At 40.9% G+C, this 22,620-nt stretch overlaps 1 protein-coding gene across 1 annotated transcript in view; it reads right to left on the bottom strand.

The window, feature by feature from the left end:
* Positions 1-654: 654 nt before the first annotated feature.
* IFNAR1 (interferon alpha and beta receptor subunit 1) overlaps positions 655-22,620 on the bottom strand; it is a 34,109-nt gene continuing 12,143 nt past the window's right edge. The window contains exons 3-11 of the mRNA XM_003263869.4: positions 19,536-19,711; positions 17,250-17,404; positions 16,996-17,137; positions 15,369-15,483; positions 11,446-11,645; positions 11,193-11,347; positions 7,875-8,025; positions 6,997-7,142; positions 655-5,149 (exon numbers count right to left, since the gene is read on the bottom strand). Coding sequence (XP_003263917.2) covers positions 4,916-5,149; positions 6,997-7,142; positions 7,875-8,025; positions 11,193-11,347; positions 11,446-11,645; positions 15,369-15,483; positions 16,996-17,137; positions 17,250-17,404; positions 19,536-19,711 — 1,474 coding nt within the window. The 3' untranslated portion in view covers positions 655-4,915. The remainder of the gene's footprint in view (positions 5,150-6,996; positions 7,143-7,874; positions 8,026-11,192; positions 11,348-11,445; positions 11,646-15,368; positions 15,484-16,995; positions 17,138-17,249; positions 17,405-19,535; positions 19,712-22,620) is intronic.

The raw sequence follows: 22,620 nt of genomic DNA, 5'->3' as shown, positions 1-22,620 counted from the left end.
GTTTAATTTAATCCAGCTATTGAGTGGTATAATTTTTCAACTTCCTCCTCTTTCCCAAGACCTTAAAAAAAAAAAAAACAACAGAATATCTTCTCTGACAACATTTTTTTTTCTTTTGAGATGGAGTCTCGCTCTGTCACCCAGCCTGGAGTGCAGTGGTGCGATCTCGGCTCACTGTAACCTCCACCTCCCGGGTTCAAGCGATTCTCCTGCCTTAGCCTCCCCAGTAGCTAGGATTACAGGCACATGCCACCATGCCCGGCTAATTTTTGTAGTTTTAGTAGAGACGGGGTTTCACCATGTTGGCCAGGCTGGAACTGCCAACATTTTCTTCATCCTCATCATTAATCACTTCTTCACCCACAAAATGTCCTTTGCTAGAACATGAGTTCCAAGTGGAGACAGATCACAGAAAGGGGAGGAAAACTCAGAAATCCTTTGTTATGAGACACTATCAAATTCCCCTCTTGCCTTTGTTCCCCTCAGGTAAAGAAAAAGATTGCTATTTTTCCATCAATATCACACAAATATCCACCTATATTTATGTTGCCCTCAAGAGTTGTAATTCTATTATCATCCTACTCAATGAAAAAGGTAGTGAGAAACAACTGGAAGTTACTGGTATTTTGTCGTTACTAAGTAACAGGGCATTTCTTGGGCATTAGGGATGATTTATTTTTTGTGTCCTTGTCCACTGTAAAAAAGGGAAGCTTAAAAACAGAAGTGTGTGTTCAGGTTCCCAGCCTGAATACAAATTGTATTCAATTTCTGAGTGAAATGTGTCCAGATGGCAGGAGAGATCTACTTATCTGTGAGACTAACAGCCTCCTTGGAACGAACTAATCCTGACAGAAGAAATACTGTGAAGGGCAAACAGTTTAGTTCAAGAAAGCAAGGCTATGCAGTACCACAGCAAACTTACGTTCAATGAAGACTGTGCTCCAGCCATGTCTTAAGAGCGGGAAGAAAAAGCAGCAAACGGACTCCATCTCCACAGGCTCTGGGGACAGTGACGGCTGCAGTGGCTCCTTCAGGATGCTCAATCCTGGGCTCTTGAACACCAAGCACAGGCCTCAGCCCTTCCATGATGAATTCCTTTTAAAGGCATCAGATGCAGCACCTCTGTTGCATACAAATTCACTAAGTACAAAAAAACCCCTAGACTTTTGGGCCCATTGCTTATTATACAAAATTGTTTCCAGCAGTAGGGTTTAAGACAAAACACAAGTGAAATAAAACGTACAAGTTTGTTCCATAGAAACACTGAAAACACGGTTATGTCCTTCTACAATTCAGTAAAACAAACACTGCCACAAACACCCTCAGGTTCACAGTTTAGATTTCATTCATTCAATAATTATTTTCTAAGTACCTTCATTACTGGGGATGCAGTAATGAATAATAAAGTCCCTGTTCTCTTGAAGCCTCTGTTCTAGCAGTGGGGCAGGGGAGACAGACAGCAAACAAAATAAATCAATACACAACATGTTAGGTAGTCACATGGTTACTGGGTAGGGAAAGGAAAGCTTCTGCACACCCAAACCCCTTAAGAGCAATTTGAGGCTGCTGCAAATATCACGGCCTCTTTTAGGGGAAGATACAAACTCTAAGTTTTATATATATATATAAATAGAGATGGGGTCTGGCCATGTTACCCAGGTTGGTTGGTCTTGAACTCCTGGCCTGAAGTGATCCTCCTGTCTTGGCCTCCCAAAAGTGCTGAGATTATAGGCATGAGCCACAGTGCCTAGCCCTAACTTATATTTTTAAAAGTAACTTTTTTATAAGTTGCAAATTTCTGGTCAGACTCTTAAAAAGTTCGCAATTCTAGGGAGCTGTTCTAATTTTTAGTTACAAGCTATATGAGTAAGTACTTTAAGTCCATACTAAAGAAATAAGACCCACATCATGTGGGTACATGTGCAGGTACATATATGAATATGTTTACAGGCTCATGTCAGAAGTTACACAGGTACATATTATATATAATGTTAATCTGTATTATATATTAATATAAAATTATTTCTGGCTCTAATGATACAAATCTTTCATATAAATTCTTAGATTATACCTGGTCTCTCCAAGAACTATCAATATGCTAATTTTGAGGCAGTTATGTGGCACCCCCAAGTCCATGGTATTTCTAAGTAAACTTCTGTTCAGAAAAAATACTTGTCACTTACAGCTAAGCATATGCTGATAAAGCAACATGTAGAACATAATGCAGAGTGGAATGCAACTGCCTTTTCATGTCTAGAAGACGAGCTAAAAACGAGGTTTTTTTTTGTTTTTTGTTTTTTTGCTGCGGTGCTCAGTGCTTGTTCACTGAAAACCACAGATGGTCTCAAAACGTGAAGCCTTGTGCTCTAACTTCCTAGAGACCTAACAATTTCACTGGTGTCTTTTAATGTTAACGTCTGTATTTTCCCTTCTCCACATCCTACAAGGGCATTGATCCTTTTTAGGCTACCCAGTCTGAAGCATGTTTTCCCAGTGGTGAACACAGGGCCAGAAGTCCTGGACAGGATCATTGAGTTGCGGTAGTGTGAAAAGCAATGGTGGCAGGCAGTCATCATATGCTCCCATCGCCTCTTCAAAGATGCAAAAGTCCAGAGTGACAAGGCTTTTCCAAAGGTCAGGCTGGTCATGCACTGTGGCTCACACCTGTAATCCCAGCACTTTGGGAGGCCAAGGTGGGTGGAGCACGAGGTCAGGAGTCCAAGACCAGCCTGGCCAACATGGTGAAACCCCGTCTCTACTAAAAATACAAAAATTAGTGGGGTGTGGTGGCAGGCACCTGTAATCCCAGCTACTCTGGAGGCTGAGGCAAAGAATTGCTTGAACCCGGGAGGCGGAGGTTGCAGTGAGCCGAGATCAAGCCACTGCACTCCAGCCTGGGCAACAGAGTGAGACTGTCTCAAAACAAAACAAAACAAAAAACAGCCTCTGGTCAAAGATGAAAATGTGTTACCGTGGGGTTCTCCAGCAGAGAGTGGGTCTCAGAGGAGATTCCTGGGTCTCTTCAATGGCCCACCATGCTCTGCTTGAAGCACTCCAGAAGCCAGGCGGCAGGTCTGGGGACATGCACGGTGTGGCCTGCAGACATGTGTATGTGCCAGGATGTGCTGAGCATCACAGCCCTCCTGAGGGCAGCTGCCTTCAACCTTTTCTTCCACCAGGATCATCTGTTTTTTTCAGCAGAAATGACTACTTAAATCAGACTGGCCTTAGCAATGGCCGCTCCCCAGCATGCTGTCTCTTTTTCTCTTTCATTGGTCCCTGCAGGAACTGTGCTGTGAGAACACTGCCCTAGAGGCCACCAGAATTCCCAGACTTCCTGCCTATTAAGGATATCCATGGGTAATCCCCAGTAGCAAGTAATTTAAAAATAAGTTGTAGGTGCCTTTGGAAAGCATTATGTAATTTCTTAAATTAGGTTTTTCTTCCTAGTTACATTTTTTCCCTCAGTTCAATGATTTGTATTTTAACGCCAAGCAGGCTGAGCAGAAGGGGTATCTGAATACTGCTAGACAGTGCAGAGAAGCCAGCCTGGTATTCAAAGTGACAGAGACCACCCATAACAACAGAGTGGGTTAATCACTGAGAGCTGATTAGGCGCTCGGGCTCCCAGTGGAACATTTTCTTCCTCTTGCACCAAAGCCAGCGACTTCTTTCCTATGGAAGCATTCTTCTTCTGTGTCAGTCTCCTATCATTGCCATTTTCTGGTCCCAAGACTTCTTGCATACACTATCTTCTGGCATGGCATGTATATTAAAACTTGTATACACTCTCAGATCTTAAAATACAATTATTTCTCTAATTAGATAGTTACCTATTTTCTATGACTTCAGTGATTGCAGATTCCAGCCAGAAGCTATTGTTCTAATAAGTTTTGAATCAGAAGTCTTAATGTGTAGTAAAAGATTGCCTGGCTTTAATCCTAAACCATGTAAGGGTAGATACTGTGATGTGGAAGCCAATGTTCTTGGGATAAATGAACAGAAGTCCCTCAACATTTTTAGGGATCATCTTTCTGGCATTTCTAGGGTAAGCTACTTTCCAGAAAACCAAGTGATAACGTGTTCAGACTTTCCTAAATAAATTTCCTAAGGGCCTAACCTCAGTGTTAAAAGAAAAGACCAAATGTTTGAAATATCCCCCGAGGAAGAATGAAACAGAATGTCAGGAATGGCGAACAGGCAGGTGTGGCACATGCAGTAGCCAGCAGCATCAGTGATGGACAGGAACACAGACGTCATCCGTAGCCACGGTGCACAGCTAGCACAGCTGCACTTAGGCTCACAGGAGGAAGACGGGTGGCCATTGTTTTGATCTGACTCATCTCATCCAATTCAAGTCCGATGACAGGCTTTTTCAAGATTTTACACATGGAAAAGAACGTAGGAAACGTTTGTCTCAACTCTTTTAATTTTTATTTTCTTTTTTTTTTTTTAAAGAGTCTCACGCTGTTGCCAGGCTGGAGTGCAGTGGCATGATCTCGGCTCACTGCAACCTCTGCCTCCTGGGTTCAAGTGATTCTCCTGCCTCAGCCTCCTGAGTAGCTGAGACTACAGGCACGAGCCACCACACCCAGCTAATTTTTGTATTTTTAGTAGAGACGGGGTTTGAAAATGTTGGCCAGGATGGTCTCAATCTCTTGACCTCGTGATCTGCCTGCCTCGGCCTCCCAAAGTGCTGGGATTACAGGCGTGAGCCACCACGCCTGGGCTTGTAATTTCATTTTTAAATAGTTAAAAGCTTGTCTGTATTTTTAGGACCTTTGATCTGAAGATGTTTTTTCTTCCCCCAAACAGGGAATTGTCCTCTTTGTAGTTACTGAGAGGAAGGTGAGGAGCTCAGCTCCCAGTGTAACTCCTGCAGAAAAACCTTATACTTGACACAGTTCATTTCCAGTCACGCAAAGTCCTGCTGTAGTTCTTCACTTGTTTTACTTTCACTTTCATCTTCATTAGAATAATTTCCCGAATCTTGGCTAGTTTGGGAACTGTATTTTTTATGATCTTCATCAGTTTGATTAGTTTCTTCTACTGTAGCAATTGTGCTTATATTTTCAATTATAAAACATTTTTCGATTTGTTCCTCAGAAGTTGAAAGCAGAAGATTCTTCAATGGCTGTTCAGAGAAATACTAATTTAAAAAAAGGGAAAGAGTAGAAATCAATTATTTAAAATAATAAAAACTCCTTTTCTAGTTATAATAGCTTTAGTTTCTTATGTCCATTACTGAGAAAACCTATCTTCTGGCATGCATATTAAAAAGTCGCCTAAGAACATACTAATTGCCTTATAATGTTTAAAAGCACCATTAGTGAGGTCACTCATATCTTAGTACCTTTTGTGGTGAGTCTTTGAAGAGCACCTAAGAAAGGTGCACTGTGCCATCAGGGGTAGGTGGGGAAGAACACAGGGAAGGACAGGAGCGGGCGGGCTCTGGGATCATGACTTTTTTTTTGAAATAATAAAAATGTTTGTATCCAACCCATATATATCCAGAAGAAGCACAGTTGAGAAATTATTAGCTATTGTAACTAGTTTTTAAGTCTATTTTAAATAATAGCTATGAATATTAGAGTACACAGGAATGACATTTAAAAACTCAGGGGTATAATAGTAAAATTGTTAATATTTACGGAGCATTTTTAGAGTGGTAAAGCTCTTATGGTTTATCTCCTTTGTTCTTCACACCTCTATGGGGTGGTTTACAGCCAAGGGTACTTGCGTACCTGCCCTTAGTGACTCGCTCAAATTCATAAAACCCACCCTAGATGAGCACATGGTTTCCCAGGAACAGATTCTATGCTTAGGCCTTCACCATTCAGTGCTTTCATTTAATACACTAACTTCATAGACGTGCCAAACAAAAAACTGTGATGTGCCATAAAAAACAGTCTCATGGGCCGGGCGCGGTGGCTCACGCTTGTAATCCCAGCACTTTGGGTGGCCGAGGCGGGAAGATCACGAGGTCAGGAGATCGAGACCACGGTGAAACCCCGTCTCTACTAAAAATACAAAAAATTAGCCAGGCGTGGTGGCGGGCGCCTGTAGTCCCAGCTACTTGGAGAGGCTGAGGCAGGAGAATGGCGTGAACCCGGGAGGCGGAGCTTGCAGTGAGCTGAGATCTGGCCACTGCACTCCAGCCTGGGCGACAGAGCGAGACTCCATCTCAAAAACAAAAAACAAAAAACAAAAACAAAAAGAACAGTCTCATGTTTTTAGTTACTTCGTTTTGTGTGATTTCATCCATGGTATATACTTTCTACACTGATAGAATATTTCCGTCTTCTGGATATACACAGATGCTCCTAACTTACAATGGAATTATGTTCCGACAAACGCATCACAAATTGAAACAGCGTAAGTTGGGGACTGTCTGTACTGAGAAGAATCACATTACAGACTTTATTCACTTATTTAGAGACAGAGTCTTGCTCTGTCACCCAGGCTGGAGTGCAGTGGCACGACCTCGGCTCACTGCAACCTCCACCTCCCAGGTTCAAGCAATCCTCCTGCCTCAGCCTCCCGAGTAGCTGGGATTACAGGCATGTGCCACCACGCTCAGCTAATTTTATATTTTTAGTAGAGACAGGGTTTCTCCATGTTGGCCAGGCTGGTCTCGAACTCCTGACCTCAAGTGACCCACCCGCCTCAGCCTCCCAAAGTGCTGGGATTACAGGCGTGAACCACCATGCTTGGCCAAAGAATCACAGGCTTTAAACGGTAAAACAAATGCCAGAGTGAATCTAGGAACTGCCAGAAAAATATGAAATTAAGGACAATCATTACTCTCTCATGCTATGTTACTACATTAAATTACTGTTTTTAAAGTTAATTGACTAAAGCTTTGAAGAAAATACCCAAATCAGTCTCTATTATTTTCTGGATATCAAGAAAACCTATATATATATCCTGTTGAAATCAAACACATTTTCTGTTCATTTCCTAGCTGTTGACAAAAAAAAAAAAAAAGTAACATACCTCATCTATATTGGAAGAAGGTTTAAGTGATGGAAAGAAGACATAATTGATGCATCTCAAGAAGACTTTCGCAGCATAAATGACAAACGGGAGAGCAAATAATGCAATACAAATTCCAACTATAAGCCAAATTTTAGAGGTATTTCCTAAAAAGATATACGTGATATTTAGCATATATTTTGACACACAAGTGCCTTAACAGTGCTGACAGCTGTGTGAAAGACTAGCCATATGAAAGGAAATATAAAATCTATTAAATAATACTCTTAAAAATATTTCTGGTAGCACTGAGTCCACAGCAACCGTAGGCAATGACATTTACATTTAAAGATTGGCGTGGGAACGGAAGTAAGAGATCCTCAGGGAGAAATACAATATTGATAGACAGGCCAAACATGCAAGTATCCTTCAGCACTTTTACACCACACAAATAGCAAAATTTAATAGATATTCTGTGACGAAGCCTCTACCGGTCAACACTAGAAACTGTAAAATAGAAAATGAGACTAAACCAATTCCCACATTAACAAAACTCACAATTGAACTAAGTGATTTCTACATGATAATTATGTTAAGGATTATATTTAAAAAATTTAAAACTAATAGTCTTATTAAATGTTAAAGAGCAATAAATTAAGGAAATTAATTATAGGGACACTGGATGAAATATAAAGCATCCAACAACACCGACTTGAGTTAAGCATTACAAATATTTTCTAAACAGTCTACTTCTGATTCATGTAGTTCATGATGAAAATATTCTTTCTATATATTTTTTGCAGTAAAGAGAAAATGTTTTACAATTGTCAATGTACAGTATAGAATTACTTTTATTATGTCTAGTTACATTTTTAAAAAAGACAATAAAAGATTCTGACCTGGTTTTGTTTTCTCACACACGATGTCACTAAAAACACTGCTTTTCTTCAGCTTTTCATCCATGGTGTGTGCTCTGGCTTTCACACAATACACTGTCAGTGGTTTCAAATTAGGAACAGTAACATCAGTTTTTTTCTCGATAATTTTTCTCTAGAAAATATAATTAAATCATTGATAAAATTTAGTCACCTCATGAAATCAGGGAATATGTACTTTCTCAATTCTTTTATGTTCAGTCTAACATTGGCCTCTCCCACGTACTTGGTATGTGTGTTTTTTTTTTTTTTGAGACAGTCTCGCTCTGTCACCCAGGCTAGAGTGCAGTGGTGCAATCTGGGCTCACTGCAACCTCCGCCTCCTGGGTTCAAGCGATTCTCCTGCCTCACCCTCCTGAGTAGTTGGGATTACAGGTGCAGATGGCACCACGCCTAATTTTTTTTTTTTTTTGGTAGAGATGGGGTTTCACCATGTTGTTCAGGCTGGTCTTGAACTCCTGGCCTCAAGTGATCCACCCATCTCGGCCTCCCAAAGTGCTGGGATTACAGAGTATATGTGTAAGAAATATAAATTTGTTTTAGACACACCACTATAACCAAATCAGAAAGTTAAAAATGCTGCTGCCAAAAAAGCATATGATCTATTCCTAAGAGAATTCTAATTGATTTACAAGTACATGCCAAGTCTGGGGTAATTGTCATTGTATTACCTCTGATTAGTGACAGAATGGTTAAGAGTAGGGGTTTTGGCCTCAAACTGACTTACTAAGAGGTATCACTTACAGCTGTGTGGTCTTGCAAGCATTATTTAATTTCTCTCTGCCTGATTCCCTGATCTATAAAATCGGAACAGTTATTGCTTCTATCTGTATTAGTCAGCTATTGCCAGAATAAGGTCTAAGCCAGTGGCTCACACCTGTAATCCCAGCACTCTGGGAGGCCAAGCAGGAGGATCATTGGAGCCCAGGAGTTCAAGACAAGCCTGGGCAACACAGCTAGACTCTGTCTGTACAAGAAATTTCAAAAAAATTAGCCAGGCATGGTGGTGTGAGCCTGTAGTCTCTGTTACTTGAGAGGCTGAGGAAATCCCTATTTCCAAAACAACAACCACCACCAAAAAAGCCTGGGCAACATGGTGAAACTCCATCTCTAGCAAAAATACAAAAAATTAGCTGGGCATGGTGGCATGTGCCTGTAGTCCCAGCTGCTTGGGAAGCTGAGGTGGGAGGATCACTTAAGCCCAGGAAGTCGAGGCCGCAGTGAGCTGGCATCACATGAGTGCACTCCAGCCTGAGCAACAGAATGAGAACCTGTCTCAAAACAAAAACAAAAACAAAAACAAAAAACACAAAACTGCCTTAACATTCAGTGGCTCACAACACGATTACGTAGTTTCTCACTCGCAAGTCTACAGACTGGCTGGGCAGCTCCCATGGAGGCTGTGCATGGGGTTTAGGTCAGCTCCAGCAGCCTCTAATCCTCCTTGGACCAGAGACTGTGGAATATGCTTTCTTCCTGGCAAACAGGAGCAGCGGAAGAGCCAAGCCAAACCCTGCAAGCACACTTAAGGCCTCTGTTCTCAGCACATCTGCTCGGGGTCCAGCATCTATAGTCTGGTGATGCAGGGAGGAAGTCATCCCAAGTATTTGCCAAACAGCAATTTAACAAATCACATCATCCGGCAGGGTTGTTTTGAAGAATGACTGAGACAATTCATGTACGATACTTGGCATAGTACCTTACATATAAGTATTCAATAAGAGTTTCTATAGTAACAATTATTGATATATTATCCAGTATAGGTTAAGATGGCAACTACAATTTATTGAATCTCTACTACTTGTCCAGCAATGTGCTAGGTATTTTCATATTTGTTACTTCCTTTTAAACCTTATAAACATCCTTTTGAAAAATTTAGTTGTTATGATTAACACCACTTCAGAGAAGAGGAAGCAAAGTCTCCAAGAGGTAAAGCACCTTGCGTACGTAAGGTTACACAATTTAGCAGTGTGAGATAGAAATTTAGGTTTGTCTGATCTACAGACATCTGAAAACTGACCATAATTCTCAATGGGCTACATCAAGCTATGGTTACAGGGCTGTCAGACAGTTAAAAAGGGAAGCAGCCAAATCAATGGAATTTGCTTAGATTTCCAATAGAAAATGAAGTGAAGTTAAAGAATTTACCAGCCTGACTGGACAGGAGTTTTAAAGGTCGATTCTTGACTGTCATTCCACGAGGGAGAAGTGATCTGGGAAACACGTATATTATCTGATGGTATATATTATCTTTGTCAGTGGTATCTGAATTTTAGGGTTTAGACCAGTGTTTATCAACCCTTTTTTCATTACCTCCCCAACTAAACAACTTTTTGGGCAATTTTTTCCTAATCCTTCCCCGATCATAAAATTAAATACTACGGAATAAGATTTTGTTGGGCAAAGCTGAACTTTGGAAGAATGCTTTCCAATGGTTTTGGAGGAAAACAAACAACTGTACTAAATAAATTCTTTTGTCCCATAAGAACCAATTTTTGTCCCCTTAGAGGAGCCACCAGAGGACATTTGACAATATCTGAAGATGTTTTTGGTTGTCACAACTAGGAAGGAACACTACTGGCATCTAGTAGGCAGAAAGCAGAATGTTGCCATGCATCTTGCAATACACAGGACAGCCCCTCCCAAGGAACTATCCAGCCCAAACGTCAATAGTGCTGAGAAACCCAGGTTTAGATGAATACATGGGAATCATGTTAAAAATGCAGATTCCTGAGTTCCATCCCCAGAGATGATGATTCAGTAACAACAGGCTCAGGAATCTGTATTTTAAAAGCAAACTGGGGCCCAGATGCAGCTCACCCATAACTCTACAGTGCAAAACATGAAAAATGCTCATGCTCTTCATTTTGTTAATATCTGAGTTAATCATATTTTTTTTTTTTTTAAAGACAGGCTGTCAGTCACTCTGTCACCCAGGCTGGAGTGCAGTGGCACGACCATGGCTCACTGCAGCCTTGACCTCTCAGGCTCAAGTGATCCTCCCACCCCGAGTAGCTGGGAATACAGGTGCACGCCACCACGCCAGGCTAATTTTTTAAAATTTTTATTGAGACAGGGTCTCCCTATGTTGCCCAGGCTGGTCTCAAACCCTTGGGCTCAAGCGATCCTCTCGCTTTGGCTTCCTGAAGTGCTGGGATTACAGGCCACTGCATCCAGCCCACATAAAGTTTAAAAATTTCCCCCAAATTTTAAATTCAAGCTTTATTTACCCAAATCATAGTTATAACTAAGTTACAAAATTATACTATACAGTCTTTTTACCTCAGCATTTGAAGTGTTTTCCCAAAAAATAATTTCATAAATCAGTGGATAATCCTGGATCACAGGCTTGTTTCCAGAGTGTTTTGGAGCACCGATATAGATATGGAATGAATCACTAAAGGATCTAATGTTAAAGACTGGAGGAAGTAGGAAAGCTAGAAAAAATTTGTAAACAAATAATGTTCAATTAGAAAAACAATTTTAAGAACTTGCACCAGAAAATTACAATCTCCAGTAAAAACTACTGCCTTACCTTGTATTTCAGTATCAAACTTTATCTCTTCAGACCAAAAAGATGTGTTATTTCCATCAGATGCTTGTACGCGGAGAAGGTAAATTCCTTTTTGGAAAACGTTTTGAGGAAAGACACACTGGGTAGTTTTGACATTTTCACAGTCAGGTATTTGTTTCCATTTATACAAATGGTTTCCAGGATTCCTTTTTAAAAAGGCGCTTTTAAGACAAATATTTTTTAAATTCATTAGATATTTATTAAGTATTTACAATATGCCAGACACTATGTTAGGGGCTAAGGTTACAGAAATAAATAGTATCCACACTCAGGAAACTCACAAACAATGGAAGAGATATGCATCTAAAACCAAAACCTGTTTTTAAGTCTAAAACCAAAGACTGTTCCAGACTGTGATCATGTTGTGCTCTGCTGGAGGTGGCTCATATCAATATGCAAGAATATCTGTTAGTTAGAATTTCCAGGAATGCTGCCAGCTGGTTTATTTTATTTTATTTTATTTTTTTTTGAGACTGAGTCTCGCTCTGTCACCCAGGCTGGAGTGGGGTGGTAGGATCTTGGCTCACTGCAACCTCCGCCTCCTGGGTTCAAGCAACTCTCCTGCCTCTATCCCCTTGAGTAGCTGGGATTACAGGCACACGCCACCAGGCCTGCCTAATTTTTGTATTTTTAGTAGAGATAGGGTTTCGCCATGTTGGCCAGCCTGGTCTCGAACTCCTGACCTCAGGTGATCCACCTACCTCGGCCTCCCAAAGTACAAACTGGTTTTTAAAGAAAAACCATTACTAAAAATTAAGTTATATAAATTTGCAAATAAAAAATTGTTTTAAAGACAGAGGTAATAAACAAATTCACCTTGTCCTAATTATTTTACTACATTTTATTGTCAAAGCTCTTGGGGCTATCTTTATCTACTGCAGCTATATGATAGTGGTGTGCTACTGTGCCTATCTTCCCAACTCTATGTTCAGGGACATCAGGCTGGTGGCCTGAAAGTGGCCATGGTGGGAATATTTATATCACGAAAATCAGCAAACACTACAAAATAGGACTTTTTCTTTCTGGAAAGCCAGCTGCTAAACATGCTCCAGCATACCAATGGGTAAGTGGTAAAATAGAGACACACTGCAGGGTTATGAGAGCTAAAGAGGTTAAGTAACTTGCCCAGAAACCAACAGCTAAAAGCATCTCAGTTCAGGCCCAGAACTCTAATAGCCTCCTGACTGGTTTCCTTGTCTCTCTCTAGTGTCTCCTTAGTCCACTCTCCCACATACCATGTCGCCGTGTGAACCTTCCTCAAATCCAGAGCTCAGGTTAACTATCACCCCAACACAAAATCCCCAAAAGCCTACAGGACAGCCTGAGGTTGACCCTAATCTTGTCCCATTCTACTTATTCAGCTTTCTTCCCATTGCGACCTGGTGTCCAAATGTTCTGCTACTCTAGAAGGACATCCTCCCCACTGGAGAAGGCAAAATTCTGAGATGGCCCCCAAGATTCCTGCCCCCTGGTGTACACATCCTGTATAATCCCCTCCTCTTGAGCATGGGCAGGACCTGTAAATACGATGGAGGCTCTCCTCTCATAATTAGGTTACATTAAGTGGCAGAAGAGAAGTTATTTCACAGATGTAATTAAGGTCCCAAATCAGTTGAATCAAATGAGAGACTATATTCTGGGTGGGCCTGACCTAATCAGATGAGCCCCTTAAAAGAGGATCTAGGCCAGGCATGGTGGCTCATGCCTCTAATCCCAGCACTTTGGGAGGCTGAGGTGGGTAGATCACTTGAGGCCAGGAGTTTGCAAACAGCCTGGCAAACATGGAGAAACTCCATCTCTACTAAAATACAAAAATTGGCTGAGCGTGGTGCCTCACGCCTGTAATCCCAGAACTTTGGGAGGCTGAGGCGGGTGGATCACCTGAAGTCAGAAGTTTGAGACCAGCCTGGCCAACAAGGTGAAACCCCATTTCTACTAAAACTACAAAAATTAGCTGGGTGTGGTGGTGCACACCTGCAGTTCCAGCTACTCGGGAGGCTGAGACAGAAAAATCACTTGAACCCGGGAGGCAGAGGTTGCAGTGAGCCAAAATCATGCCACTGCACTCCAGTCTGGGTGACAGAGTGAGACTCCGTCTCAAAAAAAAAAAAAAAAAAGAATCCAGAGGTCAGACTCTCCCTTCCTGATGGCCTCTAAGAAGCGAGCCACCATGAGTTCTAGAAATAAATTCTGCCAACAACATGTGAGCTTGGGAGCGGCCCCCAAGTCTTGTATGAATGACTGACCCCTTGACTGCTTAGCAGAAGACCCAGCTAAGCCATGCTTGGACTCCTGACTCACAGAAACTTTGAGACAATAAACAGCTGTTTAAGTTGCTAAGTCTGTGGTAATTTGTTACAGAAATAGAAAACTAACACCTAATAGTTGTCTACTTAAAAAAAATCTGAATTAACAATCAAGGCCTTGTTCATACCTCATCTCTTTCCTTATGGCTTCTTTGGTCTCTTCAGCCCCTATTCACCTTTACATTTTCAATTTCTGCAACCCTTATAATTTGTATTCCAGTCTTTAGTCCTAAAACCACACAACATTTTGCAATGTCGGCTAACTGCTTTCAATTTTTGAACCACGTTTGATTCTGCTGACTCTTTCCATTTCTTCAGTGCTTTGTACAATGTGGTAAGTACCCAAAAGAAGCTTAGAGATCAGCTATCAGAAATACCTCTCGTTATCTATTTAGTGACCCTATTATTTATTCACTTCTGAAAGTGAGGTATACACAAAAGATTACTGAACAGTTTCCTGATTGGTTTGTGAGGTTATATATGCATTGTGGGGCACATATGCACATAAACACATTTGCATTCTACCAGTCACCCTTGGTTCAAAATTAACACTAAAAGATAGAGAGAAATTGATCATAGCAGTACTCACACTTCCCTTCTCCCTCATTTTTTGTTTCTTTCCAGTTTCTTCTCACTTTTCCTTTCCTGTCTTAGCTATACTTGCCTTTGCTCTCTCTACTCCTCTGCCACCAATGTATATCTTTCTTTCATCTCTTTTCTCCCCACAACCCACTTTTCCTTCTACTTAACTTTCCTCTTCTCTCTCTATTCATCTCCTACAATTTTCCAATCAATATAAACTACATGCACTTCTCTTTTATTGGCTTTTTTTAAATTTTAATTTTTAGAGATGGGGTCTCACAATGTTGCCCAGGCTGCAGTGCAGCGGCTACTAGCAGGTGTGATCATAGAACACTGCAGCCTCAATTCCTGGCCTCAAGTAATCCTCCTGCCTCAGCCCACTGAGTAGCTGGGACGACAGGCATGCGCCACTGCACCAGGCCAGTTCTCTTTCATTTATGCAGTGCCTAGACTTCATCCGTGTTTAGCTAGCCTCTGCTCAACCACATAGAACATAGTTCTTTGCAACTTTCTTTCCCACTGAGGTAACTACTACAAAATTTTGTCAAAACCACTAAAGTAATAAAGAAAACAGGAAGGCTAATTTTTTCAATTGAACAAGTGAGTGGACTGAGATCATTTTAAGGACTCATGAAGAAGCGAGTTCTTAAGAAAAAGATCAGGGTCAAGTGTCAAGTCTTCCAGATTGGGGAAATAACACATGCAACTAGTCACACTTTTTTTTTTTTTAAGCCAGTAAGAATCCCAGATATTAGAATCCATCTATTTTACAAGTGAAGAAATTGAGGCCCATGGAGGTTAAGCGATTAGCTCAATGTCATCCAGTTAGTTACTGGCAGAACTGGGGTTAGAAATGAGATTTCTCACGTTTCCAATATATCGTACCCACCTCCCAGTCGGTCATTCTGTGTGCAAGGACCTGGTGACTGACGCAGAGTGAAAAGAAGCATAATCAAAACAAACTGGGCAAAAGGAAATTTGTGGAATGGAACTTACTGGAGCCACTGAACTTGAAAGGTCATGTTTGCATATGTATAATCCCATTTAAGAACATAGTTCTGATTTTGAACACTGACTTCTATATTTTCTGGTGGAGGTAGTTCATTTTCAACTAGAAGCCAAAGAACAGATAAAAAAAAGCACACATTTTTACTCAAGTGAGATAACTGGCAAGAAGATAAAGGCTTGCATTTTATCATTATAAGGTAATAGTTTAATATGGTTTGTATTCACACTATGTAATACTATGCAGCCATTTGAAAGACTACAGGCCAGGCACAGTGGTTCACACATGTAATCCCAGAACTTTGGGAGGCTGAGGTGGATGGATCACCTGAGGTCAGGAGTTTAAGACTTGCCTGGCCAACATGGTGAAACCCCGTTTCTACTAAAAATACAAAAATTAGCCAGGCATGATGGCACACGCCTGTAATCCCAGCTACTCAGGAGGCTGAGGCAGGAGAATTGCTTGAAGCTGGGAGGCAGAGGTTGTGGTGAGCCGAGATTGAGCCACTGCACTCCAGTCTGGGCAACAGAGTGAGACTCTGTCTCAAAAAAAAAAAAAAGAAAGAATGCAACAGATGGCTAAGATCAAATGAAGAATGTAATAGATCTGCATTGACTGATATAGAATGATATCCCCAACACACTGGGTTAAGTAAGCAAGCTGTAAAATACTTCTAGTAAGATTTTATTTTGTAATTTTAAAAAACAAAACCCAAGTCCTGAAAAAAGCTGTGAAAGGATATACACAAACTGCTAAGCAACGCTCATCTCTAGTGAATGGAATTGGGGATAAGAAGGGAGGAGAAGACTTCACTTTAAACCCTTGTGTAATGTTTGATTAAAAAAGAAGCATATGAAATTTACAATTAAAATAAACAAATCCCAGCTCCTGCCCTTGACCTTAATTATTGGAAAGACGTTACTGACTAAATATATCAGGATACTTTCATATTTTAACATTCCACTTACAAAGGTATGCTTTCTGGAAGAATAACTTGTCTACTAGCAACTACTTCCCCACCTTTTCTTCCCACTTGCAGAACTCATAGTTCAGCTACCTCCCGCTTCATGTGGATTCTGAACAAATGAAAAGTTTTGTCATTACAAAATATTTGAACTTTTTTTTTTTCTAAGACGGAGCCTTACTTGTTGTCCCACTTTCTCCCCACTGGAATGCAGTGGCACGATCTTGGCTCACTGCAACTTCCACCTCCCAGGTTCAAGGGATTCTTGTGCCTCAGCCTCCCAAGTAGCTACCACTACAGGCGTGCGCCACCACACCCAGCTAATTTTTTATTTTTAGTAGACACAGGGTTTTCCCATGTTGGCCAGGCTGTTCTCGAACTTCTGGCTTCAAGTGATCCGTCTACCTCAGCCTCCCAAAGTGCTGGGATTACAGGCGTGGGCCACTACGCCCAGCCCGAACTTTTAAGTAGAATTAATTTTCATTACTATTTGAGACAAAAATCCCAAGTAACATTTATTTTGCTTATGTAAATGTTACAATGTTTTTAACATATATTAACCTATCATGTAAACTTCAGCAATATGGGGAAGATGCCAAAATTGACAATCTGTTTATATATTTATTGAATCTAAAACAAAACATCTTCCTTACCTGTGGTCTTTATACAATGTACTGGACTATAGACACCAATTTTCCATGACGTAAGTAGTGCTGCTTTAACTTTTAAACAATAAGTAGTCTCTGGTGAGAGTTTATAAATTTTATGTCTGGAATAAATATTTTCAATCCTTTCCTATAATAAAAATATAAGTTGGTTCTTTAAAAAAGTATAAAGTTAAATTTTAGGACTAATTCACCTAATTTTTCTCTCACATTGATTAAACAAAGGTAAAAATAATGCTTACTTCTACGCCTGAAGAGTTTTTCCAGATAACTAAGCTATATGTAAAGCTTAAACCATCCAAAGCCCACATAACACTATCTTTTGTTCCAGGAGAGATGTGTATCACTATTGCTTTATCTTCAGCTTCTAAATGTACTTCTGGAGGACCAATTTGAGCTGTGAAAAAATCAAAACAATTACTATGGAACTTTATTAATACAATGCCAAAACCTTCATTCAACAAATAATTCTGAGCACTTAACATGTGCCTGCCACTTCTGGGAGTTAAGAGCATACAGATAGGATAGAAAGCTGTAAGATCACCAGTGGAGTGATACAGAAAGAGAAGAGGTTCAACGACTGAGCCCAGCAGCAGTCTAACACTGAAAAGTCGGGAAGATGAAGCGATCAGTGAGCAGGAGGAGAACCAGGAAAGAGCAGTGCCCTAGAGATCCAGTAAAGGAAAAACTGCGTGATGACCACATCTATGCTACAGAGGGATGAAGCCAGAAGAGGACTGGGAATTTGCTTGGCATTGTGGAGGCTGCTGTGACCTTGAGAAGAGTGGTTTTTTTTTGTTTTGTTTTGTTTTTTGTTTTTTTTTTTGAGACGGAGTCTCGCTCTGTCACCCAGGCTGGAGTGCAGTGGCACGATCTTGGCTCACTGCAAGCTCCATCTCCCCGGTTCACACCATTCTCCTGCCTCAGCATCCCAAGTAGCTGGGGCTACAGGCGCCCGCCACCATGCCTGGTTAGTTTTTTTTTTTGTATTTTTAGTAGAGACAGGGTTTCACTGTGTTAGCCAGGATGGTCTCGATCTCCTGACCTCGTGATCCGCCCGCCTTGGCCTCCCAAAGTGCTGGGATTACAGGTGTGAGCCGCTGCGCCTGGCTGAAGAGAGTGGTTTTAATAGTGATGAGGAACAGAGTTTGAATGGAGAGGGCTGACAGGGAATGGGAAGATAAGTGGTATAGAAAGGGAGTACACATCATTCTTGGTAAAGGGCAGTGGTTCTCAAACCTTTTGGTCTCAGGATATGGTCTAGCTCTGTTTTGAGATATGGTCTAGCTCTGTTTTGAGATATGGTCTAGCTCTGTTACTCAGGCTGGAGTGCAGTGGCACAAACAAGGCTCACTGCAACCTTGATCTCCCAGGCTCAAGTGATCCTCCCTTTTCAGCTTCCTGAATAGCTGGGACTACAGGTGTGCACCACCATGCCTGGCTAATTTTTATGTATTTTTTGTAGAGATGGGGTCTCACTATGTTGCCTAGGTTGGTCTTGAACTTCTGGCCCCAAGTGATCCTCCCACCTCAGCCTCCCAAAGTGTTGGAATTACAGGTGTGTGCCACTACACTCAGCTCCTTTACATTCTTAAAGGAATTATCGAGGATCCCAAACAGCCGTTATTTATGTGGGCTGTATATTTTTATATTAGCACATTAATTAAAACTGGTAAAGTTTTCAATCCATTTTAACTAATTAATCCATTAAGAAATAACAATGGACTGGGCATGGTGGCTCACGCCTGTAATCCCAGCACTTTGGGAGGTTGAGGTGGGCGGATCACCTGAGGTTGGGAGTTCAAGGTCAGCCTGACCAACATGGAGAAACCCTGTCTCTACTAAAAATACAAAATTAGCTGGGCATGGTGGTGCATGCCAGTAATCCCAGCTACTCGGGAAGCTGAGGCGCGAGAATCACTTGAACCCAGGAGGCAGAGGCTGTAGTGAGCTGAGATTGTGCCATTGCACTCCAGCCTGGGCAACGAGCAAAACTCTCTCTCAAAAGAAAACAAAAAAAAGAAATAACAATGATAAACCTATTTTATGGTAACAAACATTTGCCACAGGAACATAAAAACTTCAGAGTGGTGCTGTTTTACATTTTTTTCCAAATCTTTTGGATGTTTGGATTAATAAAGAAGGCAGATGAATTTCACATTGAATTCTATGTTAAATCAGTGACCATATCACCACATCACACATCAAACAGCCTCCTCTGGAAAACTCCACTGTGAATACAAGAAAGAACAAAAATAAAAAAGGCAAGTAAGTCTTAGATTTGTTGTAAACATAGCTTTGCCTTTACGGCCCCCTGAAAGGGCCTTGAGGACTACTCTTTGAGAACCACTACTACAGGGAAAGTACGACAAATGGAGCCATAGCAGGAAGAAGATACAGGTTTAAGGGAATTTTTGTTCTTTTTAAAAGATGTTAGATTTTGCATCACGCAAATGAATGGCTTGGAAAGTGAACTGCTCTGGTAATACTTACTAAAGAATATAACTCAGCTAGCAACTTTTTCTTACCTTTGCGAAATGGTGTAAATGAGTCAACCTCATACCACGAAGAAGTGTTTTCTTTTTCTGCTCTTATACGCAATTTAATTTCTTCATAAACATTCAGCTTGAGTGAAGAAAAGTTGCATTTGGTACTAGTAATATTCTGACACCCAGGCAATTTTATCCAATTATCCATCCCAGGTCTTTAAAAGTAAAAAAAACGAATGAGTGAGCAAACGTATAAATATAAGTGTCAAATACTTTCTATTTACTGGTATAAGAGTTATTTCTTAACTCTTAATAACTCTTGTTTAAGAGTTATTTCTATTTTTGGTTTAAGAGTTATTTCTTCTACTTGAGCTAATGTCCTACTAACATTTTAGCGTACACCCTTCCACTCTTTTTCAATGCATATAAGCCAAGTTATTACTTATAAAATTGTATTTTAAAATACAGTTCTTTATATAATTTTGTGTGTGGTTGCTTCAGGATTTCAAGGAAGCAGAGAAATAAATGATCCACAAGGTAAAAGTGGATTTAGTATGTTGGCTCTGTTAAAAATAGCTGTGTGACTTTTGGTAAATTATTTTGTGTTTCTGGATCTTATCTTCCTTATTGAAAGTTCGGAGCCTGGTCAACATAGCAAACCCTGTCTCTATGAGAAATAAATAAAAAAAAAAAAGGCAAAGCAGGGCATGGTGGCATGTGCCCACAGTCCTAGCTACTGGGTAGGCTGAGGTGAGAGGGTCATTTGAGCACAGGGGTTCAAGGCTGCAGGCTGCAGTAGGCTATGATCATATCACTGCACTCCAGCCTCAGCAACCGAGCAAGATCCTGTCTCTAATAAAATAAAATTAAATAGAAATTGGGGAATTGGATTTGATTCCTTTCTGACCTCCTCCTATGAATAGACTTAGCTTCCCTAAGAAAGACCTTGGAATCAGTATGGTTTCAAGGTTTCCTCTGCCCTCTCCAAAAGCAAACCATCCCTTCTGCTTGCCTGTCTCTGTAATTTCTTCTATTACATCCTCAGAAACCACAAAACTTAAAATGTTTACATAAACAAATAAATTTTTGGAAGTGGAACTGGCCAATCAGAAAGCTGAAGTGATTGATATTAGATTTTTCCTTTCAAAAAAGGGGCAAACACGAAGAATCAAGTGGGCATGGAGTGCCTAAAGCAGAAAAGGACACGTTGCCCAGAAAGGGGAAGAAGAGCTTGCAGGGAAAGTGAGGGATAGAAATGAACTTAGCAGATTTCATTTCATTTCTTTTCTTTTCTTGAGACAGAGTCTCACTCTGCTGCCCAGGCTGGAGTGCAGTGGAACGATCTCAGCCCACTGCAACCTCCACTTCCTAGGTTCAAGCAATTCTCCTGCCTCAGCCTCTCGAGTAGCTGTGATTACAGGCGTGTGCCGCTCTGGCTAATTTTTGTATATTTTTTTTTTAGTAGAGATGGGGTTTTGCCATGTTGGCTAGACTGATCTTAAACTTCTCACCTCAGGTGATCTGCCCACCTCAGCCTCCCAAAGTGCTGGGATTACAGGCGTGAGCCACCGCGCCCAGCCAATTTAGCAGATTTCAAAACTTTTACCTATGTTAAGCCCATTGACCGTAAGTAGCAGAGAAACTATCTTCTGGGAAGGCATTTTTATCACGCCTAATTCATTAGCTGATTTATTTATTTTTAATAATATCACAGATGCCATTTTAAAGATGATTTAGATATTAGAAACCAGAGATAATACCAAAATAATTTTGTTGCTGAACCAAGTACAAGTCTACCTTGTTTTTCAAAACAGAAACATTTTTAAGAAGTTACCAAAAATATATACTAGCATATGAAATACTTCATTCTTGGCCAGTTTTCACTTCCACTTTACATATCTGAGGCCTGAGATTAGAGCTGGCATGAAAAATACCTTAAACATTCTTGAAAAGGTTCCAGATCAGAATCTATTTCTAAAAATCCAGAAACCCTCATTATAAACAGAAAACCTTATCAAAAATTTAAAACTTAATATAATTTCAACCCAACCTCACTGTTCACATCTGTCTTTCCTATTTCAGGAGATGCTGATGCATGCTCCATTAAAACTGTTTCACATCTAATCAAGATATTGCAGCAGAAGCTACTTTTATATTTTCTTAAAAAAATCATTGGCCGGGCGCGGTGGCTCACACCTGTAATCCCAGCACTTTGGGAGGCCGAGGCGGGTGGATCACTTGAGATCAGGAGTTTGAGATCAGCCTGATCAACATGGAGAAATCCCGTCTCTACTAAAAATACAAAATTAGCTGGGCGTGGGGGTGCATGCCTGTAATCCCAGGTACTCGGGAGGCTGAGACAGGAGAATCGCTTGAACCCGGGAGGCGGAGGTTGCGTTGAGCGCCACTGCACTCCAGCCTGGGCCACAAAGCAAGACTCCGTCTCAAAAACAAACAAACAAACAAACAAAAAACCATTATCACATGCAATAATTAGCTCAGAACAATATGAAATGTGAATATGTAACTCATGTAATATTTACTTCATGAAATCCGTTTCATAATATAACTTCATGCCATCTTTGCCTCTCCTGTTCACTGAGGCATTCTAAGCAGTCAGAAGAGTGTTTGGCATGAAATATATTCAATATTTGTTGGCTTTTTTTTTTTTTTTGAGATGGAGTCTTGCTGTCACTGAGGCTGGAGTGCAGGGGCACGATCTCAGCTCACTGCAACCTCTGCCTCTTGGGTTCAAGCGATTCTCCTGCCTCAGCCTCCTGAGTAGCTGGGATTACAGGCGTGCACCACTACATCCGGCTAATTTTTGTATTTTTAGTAGAGACGGGGTTTCACCATGTTGGTCAGGCTGGTCTCGAACTCCTGACCTCAAGTGATCCACCTGCCTCGGTCTCCCAAAGTGCTGGGATTATAGGCGTGAGCCACCATGCCCAGCCTTTTTTAACTTTTTAATAACAGCCATTCTGAGTCGGGGGAGACAATATGTCATGGTGGGTTTTGTTTGCATTTCTTTGATGATTAGTGATGTTGACCATTTTTTCATATACCTGTTGGCCATTGTATGCTTTCTTTTGAAAAATATCTATTCATATCTTTTGCCTACCTT

The sequence above is a fragment of the Nomascus leucogenys genome, chromosome 25 (assembly GCF_006542625.1).
Source record: "Nomascus leucogenys isolate Asia chromosome 25, Asia_NLE_v1, whole genome shotgun sequence".
NCBI lineage: Eukaryota > Metazoa > Chordata > Mammalia > Primates > Hylobatidae > Nomascus > Nomascus leucogenys.
This window is presented reverse-complemented; position numbering and strand designations above follow the sequence as displayed.